The following is a 27,655-nucleotide window of genomic DNA, read 5'->3' on the forward strand; positions in this document are numbered from 1 at the left end:
TAGCATCAATAGTACATTTTATTATACATCTTAAGCTTAGCCTATCATATATGCTCTTAAAGCTTCAGTCAATAGGTCAATACAAAATAAAATATATATATATGTATATGCAGCAGTGGTTCTCAGGCACAGAATTAGGAGACTGGATCAAGTTTTTTTCCCCTAGCATCTTATGAACCATGATAGTAGACTGGTTCCTCCTGACTTAGCTGCCTTTCTGATTGAATTTTATCACAGTGGACAGCTTTAGTAGGTATGATATTGCTAACTGAAAATAATGAGATTTAAAATATTTTCTGGAAATCATTAAGACCTAAATGCATATTTTTCTCTAACAGAGCTCTAAGATCATCCAGTGGAAATAATATTGTTCATAAAATATCTGGAACATCAGCCTAAGAACCACTGCCCAGGGTTATTCAATGTCTTCCGGCCTCACAGGATGAGGTAACGGTATGATGGATTTCTTCTCAGTGTCCCTGGAAAGTGCTTTCCTCATATCTGTTAGGAAGCAAAGTTTAATGTAAGTACCCTAATTTCAAACTATTTTATATCAAATTTAAGGTATACAGGCAAATTTCCCGTAAGAGGTTTTGTCCCCTACCCTGACTTTCACCAGATTCTAAGAGAAATAAATGTCTTTATATAATCACAAGTAACCAGATGCTAACCAAACCCCAACTGGGATTCAGCCTTTAATACAAATGTTCTTTTGACAGAATCTTAGTAAAAGAACATGCCTGTAATGTAGTAAGGCAATAACTGACAAGTTAATTAGCTATGGGTTAGCTAATATAAATTAAGTAGTGGCAGGTTTGTGAAGGCAGGTTAAAGGAAATTTAAGTATTATATATCAAATTTAAAATATATTCCAACAAATATAATTATTTTAAGTTTATTACAATAATTATTTCCGTCTATAGAATGAATGTAAATAAATGATTGGCTTCTTCTTTGGGTTTCTGCCAGAGAAGGGAGCTTACCATAAGCATCCTCGTCCGGCTCCCCGTTGCTGGCTGAGTAGTACTCTATGACCGTCCTGTATACACTGTAGCCCAACTGCTTGTACATGTTGACTGCAACTTGGTTAGATACTCTTACAAAGAGGTCAACAAAAAATCCACCTTTTCTTTAATTTTTTAAAAAGAAAATGTTAGAATGAGAGGAACTATAGAAAGTAACAGGTTCATATATTTCTTAAAACCATAGCTAATTTTACTTTGTTTACTACTCATAAAATGGTAGTAATAGTATCCTGCAGCCGATTACAAAATAAACTTAATACTGCTGAAAACAGTGAGATTTAAAATATTTTCTGGAAATCGTAAGACCTAAATGCATATTTTTCTCTAACAGAGCTCTAAGATCATCCAGTGGAAATAATATTGTTCATAAAATATCTGGAACATCAGCATGCTAATATTCAAAACCTACAATACTTACTTTCTTAAACTATAAACTTTTCAAAAAGCATTTTTTTACCAAAACTGGCTTAAAAAGTTGCTGTGTATTTTATGTCATAGTAATTGATACGCTCATTTTACCAATTAAGTCATAGAATACCATCTTTCACTCATATGCACAAATTAAAAATTTTGAGGCAAGCACCAGGGAGGCCATGGCCAAAGTGTAGCTGTAGGAAACTGGTCACAGCTCTGAAGACCTCTGGTCCCTCTGGTCAGTGACAGCCTCTCCTGTACCCAGAGGTGTCCATGTCCTAACTCTTATAATCATTAGCTGTTTACTTTTTGCTATAGATTTGCTACCTATTATAGTTCAGTTTATTCTGTTCATGAACTTTATATAAAGGGAAACATACTTTATTCTTTAGTGACAGGCCTCTCAGTCAGTGTTGTTCAGGTCAGCCTAAGTGTAGCTTGAGCTAGTTCATCTGCATTTTATTCAGCGTTCCATTATATGGATATATACTACAAATGGTCTCTGGTTCTACAGAGAAATATCTCCAGTTTTTACTCTTACAAACCATGCTACAATTAATGTTTTTGTTGTATCTCATGGTACAATATCTAAAGTCCACAGCTAGCAATGTTATCACTGGCTCACCAGGGTATGCACATCTTCAACTTTATTAGACGTTGTCTGTTTCTCAATCTACTTGAACCACCTTACATTCCCACAGAAGTGGTATAAGACTCCATTACCACAGTACCAAGGCTTATTGCATCAGACTTCATTTTTGAAAATTTTATGGAACAATGCTATCTCTGGGTATTAGCATTTTGGATTACTAACAAGGCTGAATATATTTTTGCTGGACATTTAGATTTCTCATTCTAGAGTCCTTATTGATCTCTCATTTTTCTTTTTCTCCTTTACACTATAGGTCTATTTATTTTGGATATTCAACACTGTGTAAAAGGTTGTCACAAATCTTTTTTTCCATTTTGCGTATCTTTTTCCAGTTTGTGGTTTGTCTTGTCATTATCCATATGCATTTTTTTTAATCCTCACCCAAGGATGTGCTCATTGATTTTTAGAGAGAAGGGAACAGGGGAGGAGAGAGAAACACCTGTCGGTTGCCTCTAATATGTGCCTTGACACGGGATCAATCTATGTATGTGCCCTGACCAGAAACTGAACCCAACCCATGACCTTTCTGTGTATGGGACAATGCTCCAACTAAGCCACACTAGCCAGGGCATCATTATCCTTACGTATTTTCTGGTGAACAAAGTCACTTCACTTCAATGAATTTAAATATATGAAACTTACTTTTATAGTTAGCATTTTTTATGGCTTATTTCAAAAGTTATTTTCTATCTTGAGGTCAGTAGACACTCTCCTATATTAACTTCAAAGGGCTTTTTAATTTTGCTTTTCACATCTAGGTTTTTAATAAATCTGGGATTTGTGTTTAGTAAGATAGTAATCTGGTGGAAAAATTTCCCATATGGATATCCAATTGTGTCGCCACCTTTACAGAAAAGTGTATCCTTTTATCACTAATCAGCAAATGCCTCCTCTGAGGTATGTAAAAAATTTGTATGTATTCCTGGATCTGTTTTTCAAATTCTGTTCCACTGCTCTAGACAACTACTCCAGCCCTAACATGCAGTCTTACTCATCACAGCTGAATATCTGAAGGGACAAATCTGCCCACTTTGTTTTTCAGGAATATATTGTCTCTTTTCGGTTCTTAACCATTCCCCTGTAAGTTTCAGAAGCAACTTTGGTCCCACAAAAAATACTTGGGACTTTGATTGCAATTACATTGGATGTGTGAACCAATGACCAGTTTCCTGTATCAAGTCCTCTGTGCCAGAGCAGTAGTTCACCTCTCCATTTTAGGTCATCCTCAGTACATTTAGACAGGTCATCTTTAATGTCTCTCAATTCAGTTTTATGAACTTCAGAGGTCTTACAACTTTTATTAGACTTTTCCAACAACTTTGTTTAACTTTCAGTCTAAACCAGCAATTTTCAACTGGCGTAACACAATATTTTTTGAAACATGCAGTACACCTAACTATTTAACCAGGGGGACTGACCTCTCTTCTCTTAGACTAAGTAAAAAAAACTGACAACAGCCAACACAATAGCCACCTATTTTTTTGGTCAGATCACAAAAATATATACTTTTTGGTGAGCCAGAAAATTTTAGTAATTAGTTTATATCATGAGATGATGAAGGTTAAAAATTGCTGGTCTAAACATTTACTTATAGATTCTGGTGGTTTGCATAGTCTTATCAGTGCAAAGTAAATGTTTTTTCTCAATCCTCGTATCTTTTCCTTGGTTTACTGGTGATGTCTAGTATGTCCAGTATATTACTTAAGAGTGGCAGACTGTAGGTGTCATTATCTTGTCCCAGATTTTAAAAGGAAAACATTTAATACATCCCCATCAATATTTACTACAGGTTTTTTGTAGATATGCTTTTTTTCAGTTTAAGGAAGTTTTCACCTTCTGGTTTGAGAAGGAAGTTCTCAACTTCTTTCCTAGTTTGCTAACAGTTTTTAACCAAGAATGAATACTGAATTTTATCAAAGCACTTTCTGCATTTAATGAGAAATGTCCTCCTTTAATCTATTACAGTGGTGGAATATATTTACAGATTTTATTTTATGTACTTACTTTTTAGAGAGGGGGAAAGGAGGGAGAAAGCAAGAAAAATATCTATGTGTGAGAAACACTGATAGGTTACCTCTCCCACGCCCCACACTGGGGACCTGGCCTGCAATGCAGGCCATGTGCCCTGACTGGGAATTGAGCCAGCAACCTGACTTTAGGTTTGCTTGCAGGCTGATGCTGAATCCATTGAGCCACACCAGCCATAGCTACAGATTTTCTAACATTAAAACAACCTTCCCTTGATAAAGCATCCTGTTTACAAATTACTGTATCCATTTTACTAAGCTTTTCCTGGGATTTTTGTATCTGTAATGAGATTTTCCTCAAATTTTCCTAATATTTCTTGGCATATTTTATTATCATGGTTTTCCCAGCTTTAAAAAAATAAGTTGAAGAATGTTCCCTCTTTTTGTTTGTGTAAAATTGAACTTACAGTCATTTCATTATTTCTTTTTTTTTTTTCATTATTTCTTAAATAAAATTTTTCCAGAAAAGCCATACGTTGTGGGAAGATTTTTGGCTACTGATAGTGAAATTTTTTAAGTGACGGGTCAGGTCATTATTTTTGTACTGCTCTCAAGCTAAGAACACTTTGTACAATTTTGAAGGGTTTAAATATATATATATAATAGCTCAGAAGGCCTGCAAAGCCTAAACATTTATTATCTAGCCAAAAAAAATTTGTTGACCCCTGTTCTATACCCTTAAATCAATTTCTGTCTGATTGTCCATTAATAAGACGCATGTTCAAAACTCCCATTATGATGATGATTGTCTGTTTCTCCACACAGTTTTGCAAAGTGCTGCATTTTTACTTTGAATCTTTGTCACTTGTTACATAGAACTTTTTGTTACATCTTCCTGATGGATTAAATCATTTATCAATATGCAGTGACTTTCTTTATGCTAGTAATTACTGAACTATAATGTTACTATTGTTCATTTAAGCATACTGTCTTTTGATCAGAATTTGCATAATTTTAAAAATTTCTTTTACTTTCAGTCTTTTGTATCTTAAATATTTATGTGTTTCCTCTACAGTTCTGAAGGTTTTTTCAATTTTACTTCCTTTGTAATTCAATTTTTTTTCATAACATCACGAGATCTTAAACTGTAAATGAACAATACGTGATTGCTGACTATAGGCACAATATGTACAGCTGACTCTAGAGCTTATTCATCTTACTTAACGGAAACTATGCTGATCAGTAACTCTCCACTTACCATAACCCCAGCCCTTGGCCACCACTATTCCATTCTTTGATTCTATGAATTTAATTATTTTACATATCTCATATAAATGGGATCATGCAGTATTGGTCTTGCTGTGACTGCCTTATTTCATTTAGCATAACATCCTCAAGTCTTTGACTTTTAATTGGAGTCAGTAGTCCATTAACTAAATTTACTGTAATAATTTCCAAAAATATTTGGATTCACAATTACCATCTTATTTCATGCTTTTTATTTGCTTTGTCAATTTAATTTCCTTTTTGTCTCTTCTTCTGGATTGCTGTCATTCTGGTTTTATCTCTACTTACTTGTTTAGAAGTTATATACTGTTTCTATTTTAATGCATACATTTAAAAATGCATGTATATATGGATGGATGGATATAGATAGACATACACACCCATGCAAATAAAGATCACTTAAATCTCAAGTATTCTTAAGAACTAGAGTTGATTTCTTTTTCAGCTAACACTATTTCCTCTTTTCTCTAAATGAGTTCAAGTGGCTCTTGCCACCAACTTGGCTGAGAGGATTTTCAAGCCATTGTTACTTCTTTAAAACTCACCTTTATTAAATTCATTGGTTAAATATAAAGCCTCACAAGTGCTTCTCAGAAGCTATTCCCTTTCCTACATACTTCTAAGCATTTAAAGGGAAAAAAATGGCAGCTTGACAATTAGTTCAACTTATACACACATCTCTTATATCTTCTAGAATAGGCTGGCAGGAGTGATCCTCTTTTCATATTACTGCATTACTTTTACCTTGCATAATGAGGATGTTTAATGTATACAACAGGTCTTTTTTAAAAAGCCTTAATGTTGGCAGTTTCCAAAACTGCTCCAAGGTGCCCAAAACTCAGAGGTGCTATAGGATATTTCAGTTGTTCAGGGAACACAGACAAACCCTACATATCAGATACTAGCAAGCTACTAGTTTTTGATGTAGTTCAAAATTGTGGCATTACAACATGTTACATTCCCTTTGATGACAGTATCTTTATAAAGCCAGGTTTGGGGCAGTACCTATGATTAAAAAAAAGCAAAACACCACATGAAAAGTGATGTGAAACAGGAATGTAGGTGATTGTGTCCGTCTGTTTCCAAGGTTTGAGATGTCATACAATACCTAACATGTGCATCAGTGGATAACCACAATTATTTAACAATGCAATAATAAATACTAAGTCATTAGGACATTATTGCTTAAAACTAAACTGTTAACTTTCAGCCAAGAGGCACTGTGAAAAAATTAACATGCCAAGGGCAATGTTAACAGAATTTGGGAATATCTACCATAGTGTCAAGACCACTAAAAGAAACCCTAAGGGCTAGTCTTTCATTCTATCAATTACCCAGCTTAGAGGTCACTTACTTTGCCTTAATTTTTCTCAATGGCAAAATAGAGACTATGAGACCATTCTGAATATGTGACAGAATTATTGTGAGGACTACTGAAGGCTAAAAATGAAATTCCTGTAAACTGTAGTGCAAAGTATTTATTCAGCCTGAAGAAGAAAGTCTTATATTCACAAAAAGAAAAAGCAAATGGTTAGGGTCCATATATTATTAGGAAAGCAGGATCTCACCTTTCTGAAATTTCTTCTAGTAACTCCATAAGTTTAGCAGCCAAACCAAGGCGTCGAAATTCTGGGGCAACAGACAGAGCTGTGACATGTCCATGCCATTCTTCCCTAGCAACTGAGCCTTCTGCTTTACCCATAACTGTCAACAAAGATTGTATTCATTAATAAACACATGGGTTCACACATTAATATAGAATTACTGTTCAGTAGGTACATTTTTCTTTATGGAATGGATCAGTGAGTTGTCTAATAGTTGGAAAGGAAATAAAATTATAGACATCGTGATCATACTTTCAATTCTTTATCAATTTAAATAAATTGGCTGAAACCTGTATTAAAATCTTAACTCCCTATCCAAAAAGTACTAGTGGTATTATACTTACTATAACCCATTAACTCTCCGCCAGGTGCCTCTGCAACGATGAAATACTCTGGCCAATGGGCAAGGTACTGTAAGTAAAAAGGAATCCCATACTAGAGTCTTGTTAAGGAGTGTGCAAAGCAATGGACAGTAACAAGTTCATCCCTTAATAAAAAAGATATTTTAAGGAAAGTTTCCTTTAAAAAGTATACTGTTACTTTATCCTTAGCCCTATATATGTGACATCTATAATCATATTATTATGTAAAATATTTAGGTTAGCGCTAATTTTTAACTATTACCTGAACATATGTCAAACGTGAATGGAGACCACAATATCTACTAGAAAGCAGAGAACCGGGACTCCAAAGTTCTGCAATCAGTCTCCCTACCTCACCTGATACTCATTTGTTTGCCAGCCGTCTCCCCTTAGAATATGAGTAATGTTCTCTGTATCCCTGGAGCTTGCCACACATAGGTGCTCAATGTTTATTTTTCCATATTGGTAGGAAAATTAGACTGGTACCTACTTTAGCTTCAGCTATGAGACTGTGAAAGTAACTTTAAAACTAAGTACTTCCTAGTCATCTTTTATTTGGCAAATTATGAACTGGTATAATTTATACAATTCATGTATACTGACTATGGCAAAGTTGTAGATATTTCTATATTTTGGATGAGAAATTTTCCTTCTATGATGAACTGCTTATCTTGGAAACAAAAAACACTAAGTACTTCCAGAGGCAACTTAACAATTACCCAGTTTTCCCTTCCACTGATTCAGATTTTCTACTTCTAATATTGCAAAGAAAAGCTGACTTAAGAGTGAATGCCTGAATAATTTGTTCATTACTTAACTCTTCAACCCTGTTGTCCTTACTGATACGTATGCATTCCTATATTTCTTCTTAGTGTAAGATTGCTGATCCAATTATATAAAGGGACATCATCAATCATACTTTTTTTTTAAACTTCCTGGAAAGCCTGTTCAGTAAATTCTTCAAACACTCCTCTGAAGGACAAGTTTTATTTTCAATACTCTTCAAACATTATCCCTAAAATGACAGGCTAACATCTTCCTGCCTGCAGCCCAAAAACACACCTTAACTGTCTCGCCTCCAGCTAATGGAGGAGACCAGAAGTTCATTCATCAACCACTAAGATCTGATTTAGGTTACTTTCAAATATGGCTTCACCTAAATTATGAGACTTTAAGTTTTATAAGTAACTTGTATACACCATATAAGCTGATTTGCATCCTAATATTTTCCTTTATTATGCACTAAAAATTGCATCTTTCAGAACTCATTTCCTTTTTCTGAAACATGGATAGGTCATTTAATAGGTCATAGTTTTAAAAACACAAATGAAAACTTGGTAGATTTTTTTTCCTTTTCCCACTCAACTCTGTTTGTATGTAGCCCTGTTGTTCTATCTACAGTTAATTTTTACTACTATACAGTATTCCATTATGTGAAAAGACTATTTAAATATACTATCCCTTGACAGTGGACATCTAGGTTGTTTCTACTTTCTCAAGAACTTTTAAAAACTCTTTATGAATACAAAATAGTTTATTTAGCCATTTCCTTATTGTTGTGTATGTTACTTCAAATTTTTAATATTATAATTCCGTAATAAATATTTTTGTAACTAAGGCATAATAAGAGATTAAAAAACATTTTCTGTAAAGGGCCAAATAGTAAATATTCTAGGCTGTGTGGTCCATATTGTCTCTGCTGCAACTGCACCTGGGAAAGGCATGGACAAAAGCCACAGCTAATAGTAAGTTATTCAGTATAGCTGTGTCCCAATAAAACTTTATTAACAAAAACAGGCAGTGGGCCAACTTGACTCATGCACCTTAGTTTACTGACATAATTGCCCCTGTTGCTTATTGTTTTCCATTTCTAGGAAATGGAATTACCAAGAATTGCATTGCCAAAGTATCTTCCAGAAAACTACTGCAGTTTCTATCTTCACTCGCAATTTATGAGAATATTCCTGTAACCTCACCCTCATCAACATTGAGTTTTATCATTTTTTAAAATTCTCGATAATTTGATAGGTAAAACATCACATCTCATTTTATTTTAATTTGCATGTCTTTTGACTGGTGAGACTAAACTCCTAGTATTTCACTAGTCTCCTATATGCCCTCTTTTATTAAATTATCAGTTAATATTACCGCCCTATCCTACAATAGATATGGATAACCCAGAAATCCAACTCTGTGTTTTAAGCCACTGAGAATGTGGGGGTTGCTTGTTAGTGTAACATAACCCAAAGTACCCTAATTTCATACCTTTGCCCATTTTTCTATTGGAGAACATGATACATACTGCTAATTGTTACCCCAAATCCTCTCTTTACGGTAACAAGCCCCAACTTAAAGCTAAGCACATTCTGGGGCTTTTTAATAAGTGTAGCATGATGCAGGTGCTAATCAATGAGATACAGAAGGGCTGCGTGGTACTTCCCAAACGTACCACTAAAAGGAAAGGACACTCTCCACTTGTCTGTTGATCCTCATGACAGGAACATGGATATGATGCCATTTGCTCTGGCAGCCATGGGATAAGAAGGCCAAGGTCACCCTGGGAATAGCAGAGTGGTTCAAGTACAGGACCTAGTCACTGGTGACTACATGGAACCACAGCCTACCTTGGATTGCTCATCGTTTCCAGACTTCACTCACAACAGAAATAACCCACCTTGCTGAACTCACTACTTTTTGCTGTGTATAGCCATACTTACTACGGAGAGGGAAGCTGGGCAGGGAAGCCAAAAGTACTGTTGTAGACTCGTAAGGTCATTGTATTAGCAGCTTGTCAGGCAAGTATAAGACAACTCTTGTTCACAGTTCTTGTAAATTGCTTTTAATGTTGCTTATGATGCTAACTTACCTACAAGTTTTAAAGTTTCTCAGTACTTGCCTATTTTTCCCGTTTCCCTATTTTCCTCACTCTTAGTAAGCCTTCACGTAACTTTTTTAAAAAAGGATACAGTTTCTGTAAGTGGATCCAAGTTACTGAAAGAAATGAGAATTATCAGTAGTAAGCAGTGTTTACACAACCAGTTTAAATAATACCATTAAAAATTTTTTAAATAATATGCACAAGGAAATTAACACATATTAAAACCACTTTAAAACCAACTTTACGGCTAAGGAAGATGGTTTAAATTACCTAACAGCCATACTGCAAAATGATAGTTGCAAAATTTTTTCACTGTGGAGAGAACTTTCAAGATCTACTCTCTTGGCAACTTTTAAATATGCTATACTATTATTAATTATACTCACCGTAGTACCTACTACATGCCTGTGACTTATTTTATAGCTGGAAGTTTCGTACCTTTTAAGACCCTTCACTCATTTTGCATGAATAACTTTTTAAAAAATTTGTATGCAATCATAAAAGACCCCTGAAGAGCCAAAGTAATCCTTAGGAAAATTATCAAAGCTGGGGGGTATCATACTCCCTGCAAACTATATTATAAAACTACAATAATCAAAACTGTATGTGTGGCACTAGCAGAAAAATAAGACACACAGCCCAGAACTGAGAGCCCAGAAATAAACCCACACATATACAGGCAACTAATTTTTGATAGAAGAGCCAAGAATATACAATGGAAAAAAATGGTATTGGGAAAACTGAGGAGCCATATGCATAAGAATGAAACGACTATTATTATCTTATACCATATAAAAAATCAACTCAAAATGGATTAAAGATTTGAATGTGAGATCTGAATAAAATACATAGAAGAAAACATAGACAGTACATTTATAGACAATGGTCATAGAAGTGTTTTTTCTGAACTTGATCTCAAATGCAAGTGAAACAAAGGAAAAATAAATTAATGGGACTATATCAAACTAAAAACTTCCACAAAGCAAAAGAAACCAACAAAATAAAAAGCAGCCAACCAAATGGGGGCAGATATAAAGAACTAATAAAACTCAACAACAAAAAAATTCAATTCAGAATGGGTGGGGAGGGGGGTGGGTAAGATGATGACTGAGTAGGACAGAGTGGATTCTACTTCCCCCTGTACATGGGAGAAAAACCTGGCTGATATACGGAGGAAGAGAGCAAACAACCAACAGTACCCTAGGATATGTAAAAATATGAAACCAGAAATTGTAGNGACTATATCAAACTAAAAACTTCCACAAAGCAAAAGAAACCAACAAAATAAAAAGCAGCCAACCAAATGGGGGCAGATATAAAGAACTAATAAAACTCAACAACAAAAAAATTCAATTCAGAATGGGTGGGGAGGGGGGTGGGTAAGATGACGACTGAGTAGGACAGAGTGGATTCTACTTCCCCCTGTACATGGGAGAAAAACCTGGCTGATATACGGAGGAAGAAAGCAAACAACCAACAGTACCCTAGGATATGTAAAAATAAGAAACCAGAAATTGTTGTGGACACTGAAAAACCAGACAGTAAGGAGATGGCTGCAAGACAGTACAGTCCCAGGGACCAGCACAGAGACAGGGGTGGTGGCAGCTTTGGCCCCTGCCCAACAGGTCTACCACAGGACTCTTGGGGAGCCCCGGGCCTGCTGCAGGGTCCTTGGGAGAGAGCTGGGTCATCAATTCCCTTCCTCCCCGGACAAGCAAGGTTTGGGCAACACCGGGAGAGACCGGGTTGCTTGAGGTTGCAGAAAAGGGGAATAAAAACAAAGAGGCAAACACAAGCGCCATGATCACCCATGGAGTCTGGGGTTGCAGGCTTGGAAGAATAGAGGCAGAGTGTCAGGCGTTGACTCTGATAGACACTGGTCTGGCTGGAGAATTGGGCTGTACTGAGCAGCAGGCTTGATTAAGGGGAATTTATCCAAAAGTAAACTGTTTAAAGGATTCTCCTGTGACAACCACTTGGCCTCCTCTCCACCCAGCCTGGCAGCAATTCTGAGGTTAGGCAGAAGGCCTTGCATTCCCCCATAGCATTGGGAAGAGTTTGCGGCCAAACCTTGGAGACCCAGGCAACCTGGCCCGGCGCACCTGCCAGCACCCCACCCATGGCGATAACCCCCGGAAAGAGTGCTCTGAAGAGGACCAGGATTCCCTGTGAGGGGTACTGGAGAGAGGCGCCAGAGTAGCTCTTTGGGAGAGTGCTCTCAGGACTACCTGAGTACACATCAGGAAGGGAGAAGGGCCACACCAATTACCCCTCAGCCTGCTGCAGCCAGCAAGACCAGAAAAACCGGTTTGGTCAATTTGAAAACAAGAGACTTTTTTTAAGTAATATTTTATATTTTAAATTTTATTATGGTTTTATCTTTCAATACCTTTTTCCTCTTACCTCTTTCCTTCTTTCTTGTTTTATTCCTTCTTCCTTTCTTTCCTAACTTATCGCTTCTTCCTCCCTTCTCCAGCCCTTTTTTCCCCTCTTTTTCACTTTTACCCAAAAGTGAGACAAACAACTTGGAACTGTGAAAATACCACTGTTGGACCCAAAGAGGAGGCATCCCAACAGTAGAGACAGTGACACAACTTTCACTCTGCTATAGCAGAGAAGCCACAAGTTGCTGCATATGTGTATTACTATTTTTCCATTATTCTTACATCTTTTATTTTAATAGTATGTTTGAATTCTTCCTTTTTCTCTATAGTCTTCTTTGCCTTGGCTGGTTATATTGTATCATTTCACAGGACTCCCCTCTTCTTCTCTTTCACAATGTGTTGCTAATTTACTATCCTTCACATCACTTCTGATCCTTTGTAACACTACTCAAAGTTCTATACCCCTTATTCATGTATCCACATCACATACATTCTGTGATATGGTTATTGCTCTAATATTACAGTAAAAGCTGTTCTGTACAACTGTAAATCCTTCACAACACCCCTCCCTGATCTTACCCAGCTTCACTTTCTTCTATTACTGTAGTGGTTAACTCCATTCTCTCACACAATACACCTATTTACTATCCTTTGCTCTCACCTTACCTCAGAATCTTACCTCCCACTGCTCTCGAGATCCAATTCACAATCCTTCCCTCACCAACAAAAGTCTTATCTTCTGTCCATCCTTTCTTAGAAGTGGCTAGTTGGGTTGAAGATTATGGTTAACATAGCCTAAACATCTCCCATCTCTTCTCTATCGGTTGCCTCTGTAAATATACAATACTCTCCTGCTCTCATAAACCATTTTGCCTCCCCCTCCAACTGATCACAAAATAAAAAGAGTAGGTGGAAGCGGTGAAGACCAGGATACCCAACAGCAGAGGAAACCCGACAACAAAGGAGCCACCAACAGATAACAACAGAAGAAGGTGAAGGAGGGAGTGGAAACCACACAAAACTCAATATAAAACCTATGTGGAAATACAATTAAATAGTGGAGAAACTACCCAGTACAAACAATGGAACAAGAGCAAAAAAAAAAAAAACCTTCAAAACCATGTATACACGGAAGAACTAGCTTCAACAAAACTACCCTCACCAGCACAACAATTACAAGAGGTGGTAATTGTTGTGCTGGTGGAGAGAGGGACCATTAGTTCACCAGCTGGTGGAAAAGAACCACAAAAGAATAACTCCCAAACAATAAAAACCCAAAGACAAACATACAGCCAACTTAAAGGACAGCCCAAGACAGTAACCTTCGGAGAATAAGGAGACTACACCACTGAATCTCACAGGTATTATACCACAGAAGTTCACACCATAAACCCAGTAAGCCAGAACAAACCAACTTAACATGCTAAAGCTAACAAGAACAGTCTCACAAACAATGGAAAGACAATGAACCAATCCCCAAACAAAAGAAAAGGAGGAAGCCTCAGAAAGAATGCTAGATGAAATAGAGGCAAATCAGCTATCAGATATTAAGTTCAAAGCAATGGTTTTCAGGAAGCTCAAAGAGCTCACAATGAGCTACAAGAAACTACATGGGAACTGCAATGAACTCACTGCAAATTGTATCAACATGAAAAAGGAAATAGAAACTATGAACAAGGGCCAAAAAAATGAAGAATACAATTTCTGAACTGAAGAACTCAGTGGAAGGAATCAAAAGCAGGATCAATGAAGCAGAACACCAGATCAGCAAGTTTAAGGACAAAGTAGAAAAAAACTCACAGAAAGAGCAAGAAAAGGAAAAGAGGCCCAGAAAGAATGAAGAAAGATTAAGACAAATGCAAGACAATATGAAACATAATAATAAAGATACCAGAAGGAGAAGAAGAAGAGCAAGAAACAGAAAATCTATTTGAGAAAGAAATAATGGAAAACATCCCTAATTTGATGAGAGAAAAAGGCAAAAGAATCCAGGAATCACAGAGTGTCCCAATCAAGAAGAACCTAAAGAGGCCAACTTCAAGACACACCATCATTTAAATGGCAAAATTCCAAGACAGAATCTTAAAGGCAGCAAGGAGAAATAGGAAGTACCATACAAGGGAGCCACAATAAGGTTGGCTGCTGACTTCTCAATGGAAACGCTCCAAGAAAGAAGAGAATGGCAAAAAATATTCCAAGTAATGAGAACGAGAGGCCTGCGACGAAGGCTACTTTACCCACCAAGGCTCTCAATCAACATAGAAGGCCAAATAAAGAGCTTCCAAGACAAAAGAAGTCTAAAAGAATATACCTCCATCAAACCAGCTCTGCAAGAGATGCTAAAAGGATTGCTTTAAGGAAAGCAAGGAAAAGAGAGAAACAGAGAGGAACACAGGTACAAAAATGGCAATGAATAAGTACCTATCAATAATAACCTTCAATGTAAATGGATTAAATGCTCCAATCAAAAGACACAGAAGAGCTGAATGGATAAGAAAGTATGACTCACACATATGCTGCCTATAAGAGACCCACCTCAGGACAAAGGACCTACACAGACTAAAAGTGAAGGGTTAGAAACAAATTTTTCAAGGAAATGGACAGGAAAAAAAAAAGCCAGGGTAGCAATACTCATATAAAAAAGGGCCACAAAGAGAGACCTAGAATGTCACTTCATAATACTCAAGGGAAGAATCCACCAAGAAGACATAAACATCATAAATACATATGTACCCAACATAAGAGCACCCAAATATATAAAGAAAATCTTAGAGGACTTCAAGAAAGATGTTGACAGCAACACAATTATAGTAGGGGATTTTAATACCCCACTGTCTAAAATGGACAGATCTTCCAAACAAAATATCAACAAAAATGATGTGGCATTAAACAACGTCCGAGATGAAATGAACTTTACTGATGCATATAGAGCCCTTCATCCAAAAGAAGCTAAGTACACACTATTTTCAAATGCACAAGGAACATTGTCAAAGATAAACCACATGACAAGACACAAAACAAGCCTCAAAAAAATTCAGAAAATCGAAATCATCCTGAGCATTTTCTCTAACCACAAGGGACTGAAATGAGAAACCAACCCCAAGGGAGAAAACCCAAAACAATCAAAATCATGAAGATTGAACAGCATGCTATTAAACAATGAACGGGTCAAGAATGAAATTAGGGAAGAAATAAAAAAGGTTCTGGAAGCAAATGAAGATGAACTCACCACAACCCAAAACTTATGGAACAGAGTGAAGGCAGACCTGAGAGTAAAGTTCATAGCAATACAGGTCTACCTAAAAAAGGGCAGAAACGCCCTGGCTGGTGTAGCTCAGTGGACTGAGCACGGGCCTGTGAACCAGACAATCGCGGTTCAATTTCCAGTCAGGGCACATGCCTAGGTTGCAGGTCACTTCCCGACAGGGGAGACACCAAAGGCAACCGTACATTGATGTTTCTCTCCCTCTCTCCTTCCCTTCCCCTCTAAAGAAAAATAAATAAAATCTTTAAAAAAAAAGGGCAGAAACATTTCAAACAAACAACCTAACCCTACGCCTACAAGAACTTGAGGAACAACAACAAAGACAGCCCAGAGCAAGTAGAAGGAAGGAAATAAGCAAGATCAGAGCAGAATTAAATGACATAGAGAATAAAAGCACAATTCTGAGGATCTATGAATCCAGGAGCTGGTTTTTTTTAAAAAAGACAAACAAAACAGACAAGCCTTTAAGCAGGCTCATCAAGAAAAGAAGAGGACCCAAATAAACACAATCAGAAATGAAACAGGAGAGATTACAACTGACCCCACAGAAATACAAAAAAGGATTGCAACAAATTACTACGAACACCTGTATACCAAGAAATTTGAAAGCCTAGGTGAAATGGGCAAATTTATAGAAATATATAATCTTCCAAAACTCAATGAAGCAGCAGCAGAAAGCCTGAACAGGCCAATAACAGCAGATGAAATTGAAGCAGTAATCAAACAACTCCTGACATGCAAAAGCCCTGGACCAGGTGTTTTCACAGGAGAATTGTACAAAGCATTTAAGGAAGAGCTAACCCCTGTCCTTCACAGACTATTCCAAAAAAATCCAAAAAGATGGAAGACTCCCAAACTCTTTTTCCGGAGCTAGCATCATCCTAATCCCAAAATAAGGACACAACAAAGACACAAAACTTCAGGCAAAATCACTGATGAATACAGAGGCTCAAATCCTCCACAAGACATTGCCAAACCACATCCAGCAATACATCAAAAAGATCATACATCATGAACAAGTGGGATTCATCCCAGGGATGCACGGATGGTTCAACATTCGCAAATCAGTCAATGTAATACACCACATAAACAAAAGCAAAGACAAAAATCACATGATCATAACAATAGATGTGGAAAAAGCTTTTGATACGGTACAACACCCATTCATGATAAAAACACTCAGCAAAGTGGGAATACAGGGAGCATTCCTCAACATAATAAAGGCCACATGTGAGAGACCTACAGCCAGCATCATACTCAATGGGCAAAAACTAAAATCTTTTCCACTAAGATCAGGAACAAGACAAGGTTGCCCACTTTCACCACTTCTATTCAATAGAGTATTGGAAGTTTTAGCCACAGTGATCAGACCAGAAAAGGAAATAAAAGGCTTCCAAATTGGAAAGGAGGAAACAAAACTGTCACTGTTTGCAGATGACATGATATTGCACATGGAAAATCCTATAGACTCTACCAAAAAACTACTCAAACTAATAAATGAATTTGGCAAAATAGCAGGATACAAAGTCAATATCCAGGAATCAAAGGCATTTTTGTATACTAACAATGAAACAGCAGGAGCAGAAATCAAGAAAAAAATCCCATTCAATATTGCAAAACAAATATAATACATAGAAAGAAACCTAAGCAAGGAGGTAAAAAACATGTACACAGAAAACTACACAACACTGAAGAGAGAAATCAAGGAAGATACAAATATATGGAAACATATACCATGTTCACAGATTTGAAGAATTAACATCATCAAAATGTCCATACTACCCAAAGCAATTTACAAATTCAATGAAATACCTATTAAAGTACCAATGGCATATTTCACAGACATAGAACAAACACTTCAAAGATTTATATGAAACCATAAAAGACCCTGAATAGCAGCTGCAGTTTTGAGAAAGAAGAACAAAGTAGGAGGGATCACAATACCTGATACCAAACTGTATTACAATGCCACTGTAATTAAAACAGCCTGGTACTAGCATAAAAACAGGCACATAAACCAATGGGACAGAACAGAGCCCAGAAATAAACCAAACTCTCTACAGTCAATTAATATTTGACAACAGAGGCAGCAACATAAAATGGACAAAAATAGCCTCTTCAACAAATGGTGTTGGGAGAACTGGACAGCCACGTGCACCAACTTACACCATACACCCAAATAAATTCAAGGTGGATAAAAGACTTAAGCCGTGACACCATTAAAGTCCTAAAGGAGAACACTGGCAAGAAAATCTCAGATATTTCATTCAGCAACATTTTTATTGATATGTCCCCTAGAGCAAGGGACATAAAGGAAAGAATAAACAAATGGGATCTCATCAAAATTAAAAGCTTCTGCAAGGCTAGGGTAAACAGTATTCAAATGAAAAGAGAACCAACTGTATGGGAAAACATATTTGCCAATGATTCCTCAGACAAGGGTTTAATCTCCAAAATATACAAAGAACTTACATGACTCCACTCTAGGAAGAAAAGCAACCCAACTGAAAAGTGGGCAAAGGACTTCAACAGACACTTCTCCAAGGAGGACGTACAGAAGATCCAAAGACACATGAGAAGATGCTCAGTATCGTTAGCTATCAGAGAGATGCAAATTAAAACCACAATTGAGATACCACTTTACACCATTCAGAATGGCCATCATAAACAATGCAACAAACAACACATGTTGGAGAGATTGTGGGGAAAAGGGAACCCTAGTTCACTGTTGGTGGGATTGCAGACTGGTACAACCACTATGGAAAACAGTATGAAATTTTCTAAGAAAACTAAAAATGAATCTGTCTTTTGACCCAGAAAAAACACTGTTAGGAGTATATCCTAAGAACCCTGAAACACCAATCCAAAGAACTTATGCACCCCAATGTTCATAGCAGCACAATTTACAATATCCAAGTGTTGGAAGCAACCTAGGTGCCCATCAGTAAATGAGTGGATCAAAAAACTATGGTACATATACACAATGGAATTCTATGCAGCAGAAAGAAAGAAGGAGCTCCTACCCTTTGCCACAGCATGGATGGAACTGGAAAGCATTATGCTCAAATAAGCCAGGCGGTGAAAGACAAATACCATATGATCTCAGCTTTAACAAGAACCTAAACAACCAATCAAGCAAGCAAGCAAAATATAACCAAAGACACTAAAATAGAGAACAGGCTGACAGTGACCAGAGGGGGAAGGGGAGGGAATCTCAGGGGAAAAGGGGAAGGATTTATAGAAACTGGTATAAAGGACACATGGACAAAAACAAAGGGGGTTAGAAATGGGAGGGAGGTGGGGAGCACTGGGGGGGGGGGAGGACTGGGATGGGAGTAAAAGACAGAAAACTGTACTTAAAGAACAATTAAATTTTTTAAAAAGGGCAGAGGATCTGAATAGATGCTTTTCCAAAGAAGATATAATGGTAGTCAAGAGACATATAACCGGTAGTTATTAGGAAAATGCAAATTAAAAGCACAATGCAGTATCACCTCACACCTGTTAGAATGGCTATTATCAAAAAGAGAAGAAATATGTATTGTAGAGGATGTGAAGAAACTTTCGTATACTGTAGATGCAAATGTAAATTAGTACAGCTACTATAGAAAACAAAAAAATTCCTCAAAAAAATTAAGAATAGATCTACCATATTATCCAGCAATTCCTCTTCTTGGTACTTACCACAAAATGCTTATATGTAAAGATGTATGTGCCCCTATTTTCACAGCATTATTTGTAATAGCTAACATACGGAAACAACTCAAGTGTTCACTGATGGAAAACTGGACAAAGATAATGTGGTATGTATATAAAATGGACTACTACTTCACTTTAAGAAATTAAATATGGCCCTTGTGACAACATAGATGAATCTTGAGAGTATTACGCTAAGTGAAATAAGTCAGATGGTCAGTGAGGTGGCAGAAGGGCAAAGTGGGTAAAAGGAGTCAAATAGATGCAAGAAGGAATCTAGACGTTGGGTGGGAGCATATAATAGAATACACAGATATCTAATGCTGTATACCTATACATATATTTATATACTGTTATTAACCAGTGTTGCCCAAAATAATTTATTGTTTTAAAAAAAAACTAAAATCAAGTTAAAATTATCAAAGCCTAACAGTAGAAAAGAGGTCTTTGATGTTGTAGAGACAGGCAAGACCAGTCCCTCTTTTGGTAGGAGGGTAAATAAAAACAGTGACCACTTTGATTTTGTTGCTGTGTGAAACGACCCTTGTTATAAATATGAATATTGCTTAAGGGAAAGGAAGATGAACACCAAGTCCCTGTTATAGGCTAACCCTGTGCTCAGCACTTTCTCTGAAAAATTAACAATTAACTTTTTTAATTAAAAATAAGCAATTAAGGGACTTCTAGCAATGATAGAGTTGAAGGTAGATACACTTTGCCTCCAAGCACAACCAAAAGAAGGACAACAAAAATTTAAAAACAGAAAATAACCAGAACTGACAGAAAATCAAACTGTATGGAAGTCTGACAACCAAGGAGTCAAAGAGGAAACATTCATTCAGATAGGTAGGAGGGGCAGGGACAGGGAGCCCCTGGAGGGAGAGGACATGCAGCAAGGTGGCAGCTGTAGGACTGAAGCAGGCAGGGCAGCGACGGGAGGACCAGGCAGTCCTACATTTGCATGGGGATAAACCAGGAGGAACAACTGGGGAACAAGACAGACCACCCAACCCAAGGCTCCAGGTGGGGAAATAAAGCCTGAAACCCTCTGGGTGTAAAAACCTATGGGGGTTGCAATGAGGGGAGAAACTCCCAGCCTCACAGGAGAGCTGGCTGAAGAGATCCACAGGGTCGTAGAAAATACACAAACCGGGACTCCCACCAAGATGGAGGCATAGGTGGAAACACTGTGCCTTCTCCCAGAACAAAGTTTGAATACAACAAAGGTTTAGTAGACAAAGACGCAGCCAAAGAACAGAAAACTGAACTATACAAAAGCCCGACAACAATGAACTGTTCAACTGGGACCAGTAAGAGGGGCAAGAGCCAGCAGCGGAGCAGGGTCGGGCAGGAAGGATCGGTGACCCAGGCAACCCAGGTGACCCAGGAGCGCAGGCAGCTGGGGTAGCATCGTGGACCCAGTGAGGGTGCAGGGCAGGCTGAGCGTGTGCCCAGATAAACCCAGCAAAGGAGTGAGCAGTGAGATGGACCACACGGCCCTGGCAGCAGGAGAAGGCAGAGGGGACCACCATTGATTTCCTTTGACCCTGCCCCCACAGTGTCATGATCCAGCGACTAAGTTGCCCCCCGCCCTGGTGAACACCTAGGCCTCCACTCCTCATATGTAACAAGCACAAACAGTCCAAAATATGGCTCAAGAAGAACTCAAAGCCCCAGAGCCGATAACTCTAAGTGAAAAAGAAATGGCGAACCTCTCAGATGCACAGTTCAAAACACTGGTGATCAGGATGCTCACAAAACTGGTTGATTATAGTCACAAATTAGAGGAACATATGAAGGCTAAACTAACTGAAATGAAGGGAAATGCACAGGAAACCAATAGTGATGGAAAGAAAACTGGGACTCAAATCAATGGAGTGGACCAGAAGGAAAAACGAAATATCCAACTAGAAAAGAATGAAGACACAAGAATTCAAAAAAATGAGGAGAGGCTTAGGAACCTCCAGGACATCTTTAAACGTTCCAACATCCGAATTATAGGGGTACCAGAAGGGGAAAAGAAACAGCCATGAGTGGAAAACTTATTCGAACAAATAATAAAGGAGAACTCCCCCAGTCTGGTAAAGGCAATAGACTTCCAGGAAATCCAGGAAGCTCAGAGAGTCCCAATGAAGGTGGACCCAAGAAGGAACACACCAAGGCACATCATCATTACATTAGCCAAAACCAAAATGAAGGAGAGAATTCTAGAAGCAGCAAGAGATAAGGGGACAGTCACTTACAAAGGAGTTCTCATCAGACTGTCAGCGGATTTCTCAAGAGACCTTACAGGCAAGAAGAAGCTGGAAAGAAGTATTCCAAGTCATGAAATCCAAAGACCTACATCCAAGATTGCTCTATCCAGCAAAGTTTTCATTTAGAATGGAAGGACAGATAAAGTGCTTCTCAGATAAGATCAAATTCAAGGAGTTCATCATCACCAAGCCCTTATTATATGAAATGTTAAAGGGATTTATCTAAGAAAAAGAAGATGAAAAATATGAACAGTGAAAGGACAGCAAACTCACAGTTTTCAACAACCACAACTAAAACAAAAGCAAACCAAGAGGACTGCTAGATCAGGAGTGGAACCATAGAAATGAAGAACACATGGAGGGTTAGCAACAGGGGAGTGGGAGGAGGAGAAGAGGGGAGAAGGTACAGAAAATAACACAGACAGAAGGTAGAAAATAGATGGAGGCAGGGCAAGAATAGTAGGGGAAATATAGAATCTAATGAACTTGAGACACATGGTCATAAACTAAAGGGGGGGAATGGTGGGGGAGGGAGTGTGTAGGGTGGAGGAGAATGAAGGGGGGGAATAGAACAACAACTGTAATGGTATAATCAATAAAATATATTTAAAAAAATACACAAACTGACCCACCCAGGAATGAGCACCAGCAGGGCCCAATATGCTGCTAGGTAGCAGGGGAAAGCCAGCCTAGAGCTGAACAAGTGGCATTGTTCCCTCTCCGACACCTCCCCAACCTACAGCACAACAACACTGCAATGTGGGTTGCCCCACCCCGGTGAAAACCTAAGGCTCCACGCTCTACAATGTAACACGTACACCGAGACAAAGAAATATGGCCCAAATGAAAGAACAGATCAAAGCGCTAAAAAGAGAACCAAGCAATGAAGAGATAGCCAGCTTATCAGATGCACAGGTCAAAACACTAGCCATCAGGATGCTAACAGAAATGGTTCAGTATGGTTGCAAAATAGAGGAAGAAGTGACAATTGAAAACTGAAATAAAGGAAAATGTAAAAGAAACCAACAGTGATGGGAAGGAAACTGGCACTGAAATAAATCATTTGGACCATAAGAAAGAAATAACATTCAACCAGAACAGAATGAAGAAACAAGAATTTAAAAAAATGAGGAGGTTAGGAACCTCCAGGATAACTTTAAACATTCCAAAGTTTGAATCATAGGGGTGCCAGAAGAACAAGAGAAAGAGCAAGACACTAAAAACTTATTTGAAAGAACAATGAAGGAGAACTTCCCCAATCTGGCAAAGGAAATAGACTTCCAGGAAGTCCAGGAAGCTCAAAGAGTCCCAAAGAGGTTGGACCCAAGGAAGCACACACCAAGACACATGATAATTATATTACTCTAGATTAAAGATAAGGAGATAATCTGAAAAGCAGCAAGAAAAAAGACAGTTACCAAGATTACTCTATCCAGCAAAGCTATAGTTTAGAATGGAAGGGCAGATAAACTGTTTCCCACATAAGGTCAAGTTTAAGGAGTTAATCATCACCAAGCCCTTCTTGTAAGAAATGTTAAAGGGACTTATTGAAGAAAAAGAAGATGATCACAAGCATGAACAGTAAAATGACAACAAACTCACAACTATCAACAACTGAACCTAGAAAGAAAAAAAAAAGGAAAGAAAACAAACAGACAAAACCAACAACTAAAACAGGAACAGAATCACAGAAATAGAGATCCCGTGGAGGGTTTTTGGTGGGGAAGGGTGAGAATGGGGAAAAAGGTACAGGGAATAAGAAGCATAAATGGTAGGTAAAAAATAGGGGGAGATTAAGAATAGTATAGGAAATGGAGAAGTCTAAGGATTTATATGTATGACCCAGGAACATGAACTAAGGTGGGGGGTGGGGTGGGACGGGATGCTGGTAGGAGCAGACTGAAGTGTGGAGGGGAATAAAGGGGAGAAAAATATGTGATAACTATAACAGTATAATCGATAAAATATACTTAAAAAATAAGCAATTAGAAGACAGGCATTTATTATGAATGCTATCCCAATAGAATTAGTGATCAAATTACTAGAGCAATAATTATTTAAATTTTTTCTAAATATTTTATTTTATTTTTAGAGAAGGAAACGGAGGAAGAAAAAGAGGGAGAGAAACATCAATACGAGGTTGCCTCTCACATACCCCCTACTGGGGACCCAGCCTGGAACCCAGCCATGTACCCTAGACTGGGAATCAAACTGGTGACCCTTTGCTTTACAGTCCAATGCTCAATACACTGAGCCACACCAGCCAGGGCTGGAGCATTAATTTTTTAAAGGCTTTTTAAAAATTTTCTGTACAAAATTGACAATATTATTAACAAAGAACTATAAAGTAGAAGTCATTTTCAGTTGTGGTGTGTTACCTAAGTGAGCAATGTGAAGGTGAGTACAATCACTGAACTTTAGAGACTAGGATGGTGTTGCTTTGGCAGCATCCATGCTTACAATCTTCATATATAATTATTGCCAAAGACAAATCATTTCACCATGTATCATAAACACCACGTTTCCCAAGATCTATCATAAACTTGCATCATGTACTTTTCTTAAAGAAAACACTTTATTTAAAAAAAATTAGTGACATGAGTGGCACTGTTTTAACAATTTTATAGATCTTCTTAATGTCTTCTACTAAATTTTCCCCAGATCTGTCTACTTGCTGTTACAAGATCACACATCTGGAAAGCTCCACTATGTGAGAGAGTAACAGTTGAAAAGGCAAAAAATCACCTTAGTATTATCATGAAAATAGCTCCGACACCACATTGCAGAGCCCCAAAACAATCATGAGGAGCCCCAGTGCACACCTGGAGAATCACCTGCTCTAACATATTCTCTCTTGTTGCCTCAACTATCCAACAGGCCACCCCGCTTCTTAACTTCAGCTGCTTTCTATTTCACAAAGAAAATACATCAGTAAGAAGAAGAAAGCTTCACCAAGTTCCCACCACCAAATCCAGCCAACTATGAGCTTCTGCACTCTTACTTTACTTGTTCTCCTGTAACCATGCCTGGAGTTCTGATAAACAGATCCCATCACCTCTACCACTCAGGACCCAGCTCCTACAATTCTCCACTCCCTTCTGGAAGAAATGTACAAATATACTTTACAATTAGCCATCAGCAGTTCTTGACATCGTCCCCCACTCCCTCTACGTGAAATACTTGCAACACCTCAGCTTCCAAGACCCTACCATCAGGTTTTCCTCCCATCTCACTAGGCCAGTACATCTTCACTCTAACACTTGATTGATGCTCCAGGGCACCATCTCAGTCTCTTTCGTAGGTACACTCACTCCATCATTCATGTCACTAGCCTCCAGGTTTCAATACCATAATGTTGACACCAAATTTCTATCTTTAGCTCCAAACTAAACTTGAGGCCTCTATGCCCAGATACCTATCTGAATTCTACACCTGGGTTTCTCAGTGCACATGCCAGAGAACCCAAAGTCCTATGATGGCCTCTCCAAGATCTAGCCCTTTGACTAAGACCTCATTGCCTCACACCCACACTCACTCTGCTCCAGCCACACTGATTTTTTTCCCTGTTTTGTTCTCCAGTATGGCTCCATAAATAGGTACATGAATAATTTTCCAAGAATAAATAAAACATTTGTTAAACTAATTCTAATGTTTCTACATCCACTGCTTCTTTCCATTCTGGCTGCAACACCCTACTCCCACAATTCTCAGAGTTCTCTATAGAAATGCCCTAATCAAAGTGAGAATTAGGAGAAAATGGGGAGGAAGGGGTGTTCCTCTACTGGTGTACTCTAAAGAGGTCTTATTAAGTTGAATGACTCTGAAATCTAATGTTTTATAGTACATATTCATGCTTACTTTCCTTCTCTCCATTCATTTTCACATAAAATGGTGTTGTCCCTTCCCAGATCTTCAGTTAAAACTGATTCTCCAAGAGGCTTTGCCTTTTCTATTCTTGAAGCTTCAAGGCAGACTGTCACCTCCCAGGCCAGCACCTTCCAAGCTCAAGCCTTAGGTACATATTTATCTCTGGGCCATTACCAAGACCTCCTAAATGGCTTACCTGTCTGGTAAACCTCCTCTAATCTCCTATTCCGCACAGTTCTATGTTGAAGAGTAGGGCTTCAGAACAATGGTCTTCAAACAGCTGAGAATTTGCATTTCCAAAATGTTCTCCTATGGTCAGGGACCACTCTTTTAGAACTGCCAATCTCCTTGGAATAGGCTCCTTGTTTGGCCCACTCCCACTGCAAGGCTCCAACTAACACCTAGAACAGTTCATTTCAGCTCTCAGTACCTTAATTTGCTCATACACAAAATAGGGATAATGAGACTACCAACTCAGAGAATTGAGGATTAAATGGGTTATTACAGTGCCAACACTGGTATCAGCTAGAGCCCAACACAAATTATTTCTTAACTATGCTGTTTCAACTGGGAGGTAACCCCCCCCCAAAAAAAAACAACAAAAAACAAAATTCTTCCAACAGGATCAAGTGTAAACCCCTCAAGTCATTTCACCATTTTCTTTCTGGCTACTCAGTTACAGAAACCCACCACTACAGACACACTCATCTCCCAGTTGTCTGGCCACGCCTCAAGCTTTCTCAGGTACCATCCCTTCTCCATAACTTCGCTTCTTGTCATTATCACCATTTTGTTCATCCCTCAGAAGCTGATGTGGGATTGGTCAGTGGGTGGATGGATGGGTTTTGATGAAGCCAATATAGCAAAATGTTAATTGTAGAATTTGGCCAATGTGTCTGTCTAGATAGATGTTCATGGTAAAATTGTCAACTCTTTAAATGTCCATACATTTTCATAACAAAAAGTTTTCTTTAAAAAAAAATGGTAGCTACAAGTCACATATCCTGACAACTCGGATTCAAATAAACGGCAACAAATGGGCCTCCACCAGCATGTAACCCCACCCTGACTGTGCAGAGAAGAAAAGCTGTCTCGGCCGGGATCCCTGCTCCAGCAACATGAGGTACAAAATCAAACTCCGACTTCGAAAGGAATCGCTGCGGGACTGCTAAGACGAAGTATTGTTTCACTCACAAGTTAACCATTGCCACCAGGGAGGCTGCAACAAACACCTATTGCCTACTGACCTCGCAAAGTCCTCAGCGGCCCTTACTTTTGGAGTGTCCGCAGGAAGAAGCGGAAGCCGAGTCACTAGCCCGTACGCAGCAGAGCCCGGCGCCAGGCTGTGGCTCAGGGCCCGCCCCTACCTCCGACCACCCCAGTGCTGCCTAATAACCACAGGTGAGACGGAGCTCGCGCCACCCAGCAACGACGATTGCTGGTCGTCGCCGAATGAAGTTGGAACGCCTCCGCTGAGGTCAGAAGGGCAGTCCGTGCGTCCGCCCCGTTCCCGGCCTCTGACCCTCCAGCACCCAGGCAGCCACCGTTGGCGGAGGGCGGAACTGATTCCTCGAACCCCGGCCCGGGTGAGGGCGAGCCTCCACCAGTATTCCCCTAATGCGCATCTCACTCACATGTTATTGAAGCGGAACAGGTCGTCACACGTGAAGGCCCGAAGAGTGGTCATTACGCTGCCGCCCCCCAAACCGGCTCGCCACAACTCCACCCCCCCTTTCTCCGGAAGTCATCCAGCGAGCGGCTGCGGCAGATCGCGGCGGGCAACTTCTTCCGGGCCACCAGTTGCTCGGTAACACGTAACGACGCAGCTCCCCTTAGCGGCAAATCAGAAATTGCCAGACCACCTTTGTAAGGTCAAGAGGGCTCTTTCTGTCTCAGAACTGGGAAACCCACTCCACGGGTGACTGGAGAAAGTAGGCAATACGATCATCCCCGGCAAAGAAGACACAAAGCTGCTGAGATTAGGAAATCAAAGCAGAAA

At 38.7% G+C, this 27,655-nt stretch overlaps 1 protein-coding gene across 2 annotated transcripts; it reads right to left on the reverse strand.

Moving 5' to 3' along the window:
• NAA20 (N-alpha-acetyltransferase 20, NatB catalytic subunit) lies at positions 1-27,395 on the reverse strand. Of its 2 annotated transcripts, XM_037057022.1 has the most exons (6): positions 27,291-27,395; positions 10,278-10,302; positions 7,294-7,384; positions 6,914-7,049; positions 984-1,129; positions 1-501 (listed from the first exon to the last, which is right to left on the reverse strand). In XM_037057022.1, exons 1-6 carry the CDS (start codon positions 27,341-27,343, stop codon positions 416-418), a joined length of 537 nt encoding a protein of 178 aa, XP_036912917.1. In that variant the 5' UTR covers positions 27,344-27,395; the 3' UTR covers positions 1-415. The 2 variants fall into 2 exon arrangements, with proteins under 2 accessions (XP_036912917.1, XP_036912918.1); XM_037057023.1 differs by lacking the exons at positions 10,278-10,302; positions 27,291-27,395 and adding an exon at positions 9,761-9,844 and having other exon boundaries at positions 7,294-7,360.
• Between the last annotated feature and the right edge of the window lie 260 nt (positions 27,396-27,655).

Source organism: Sturnira hondurensis, unplaced genomic scaffold, assembly GCF_014824575.4.
Source record: "Sturnira hondurensis isolate 20B ecotype Veracruz unplaced genomic scaffold, ASM1482457v3 Scaffold0009244, whole genome shotgun sequence".
Classification (NCBI taxonomy): Eukaryota; Metazoa; Chordata; class Mammalia; order Chiroptera; family Phyllostomidae; genus Sturnira; species Sturnira hondurensis.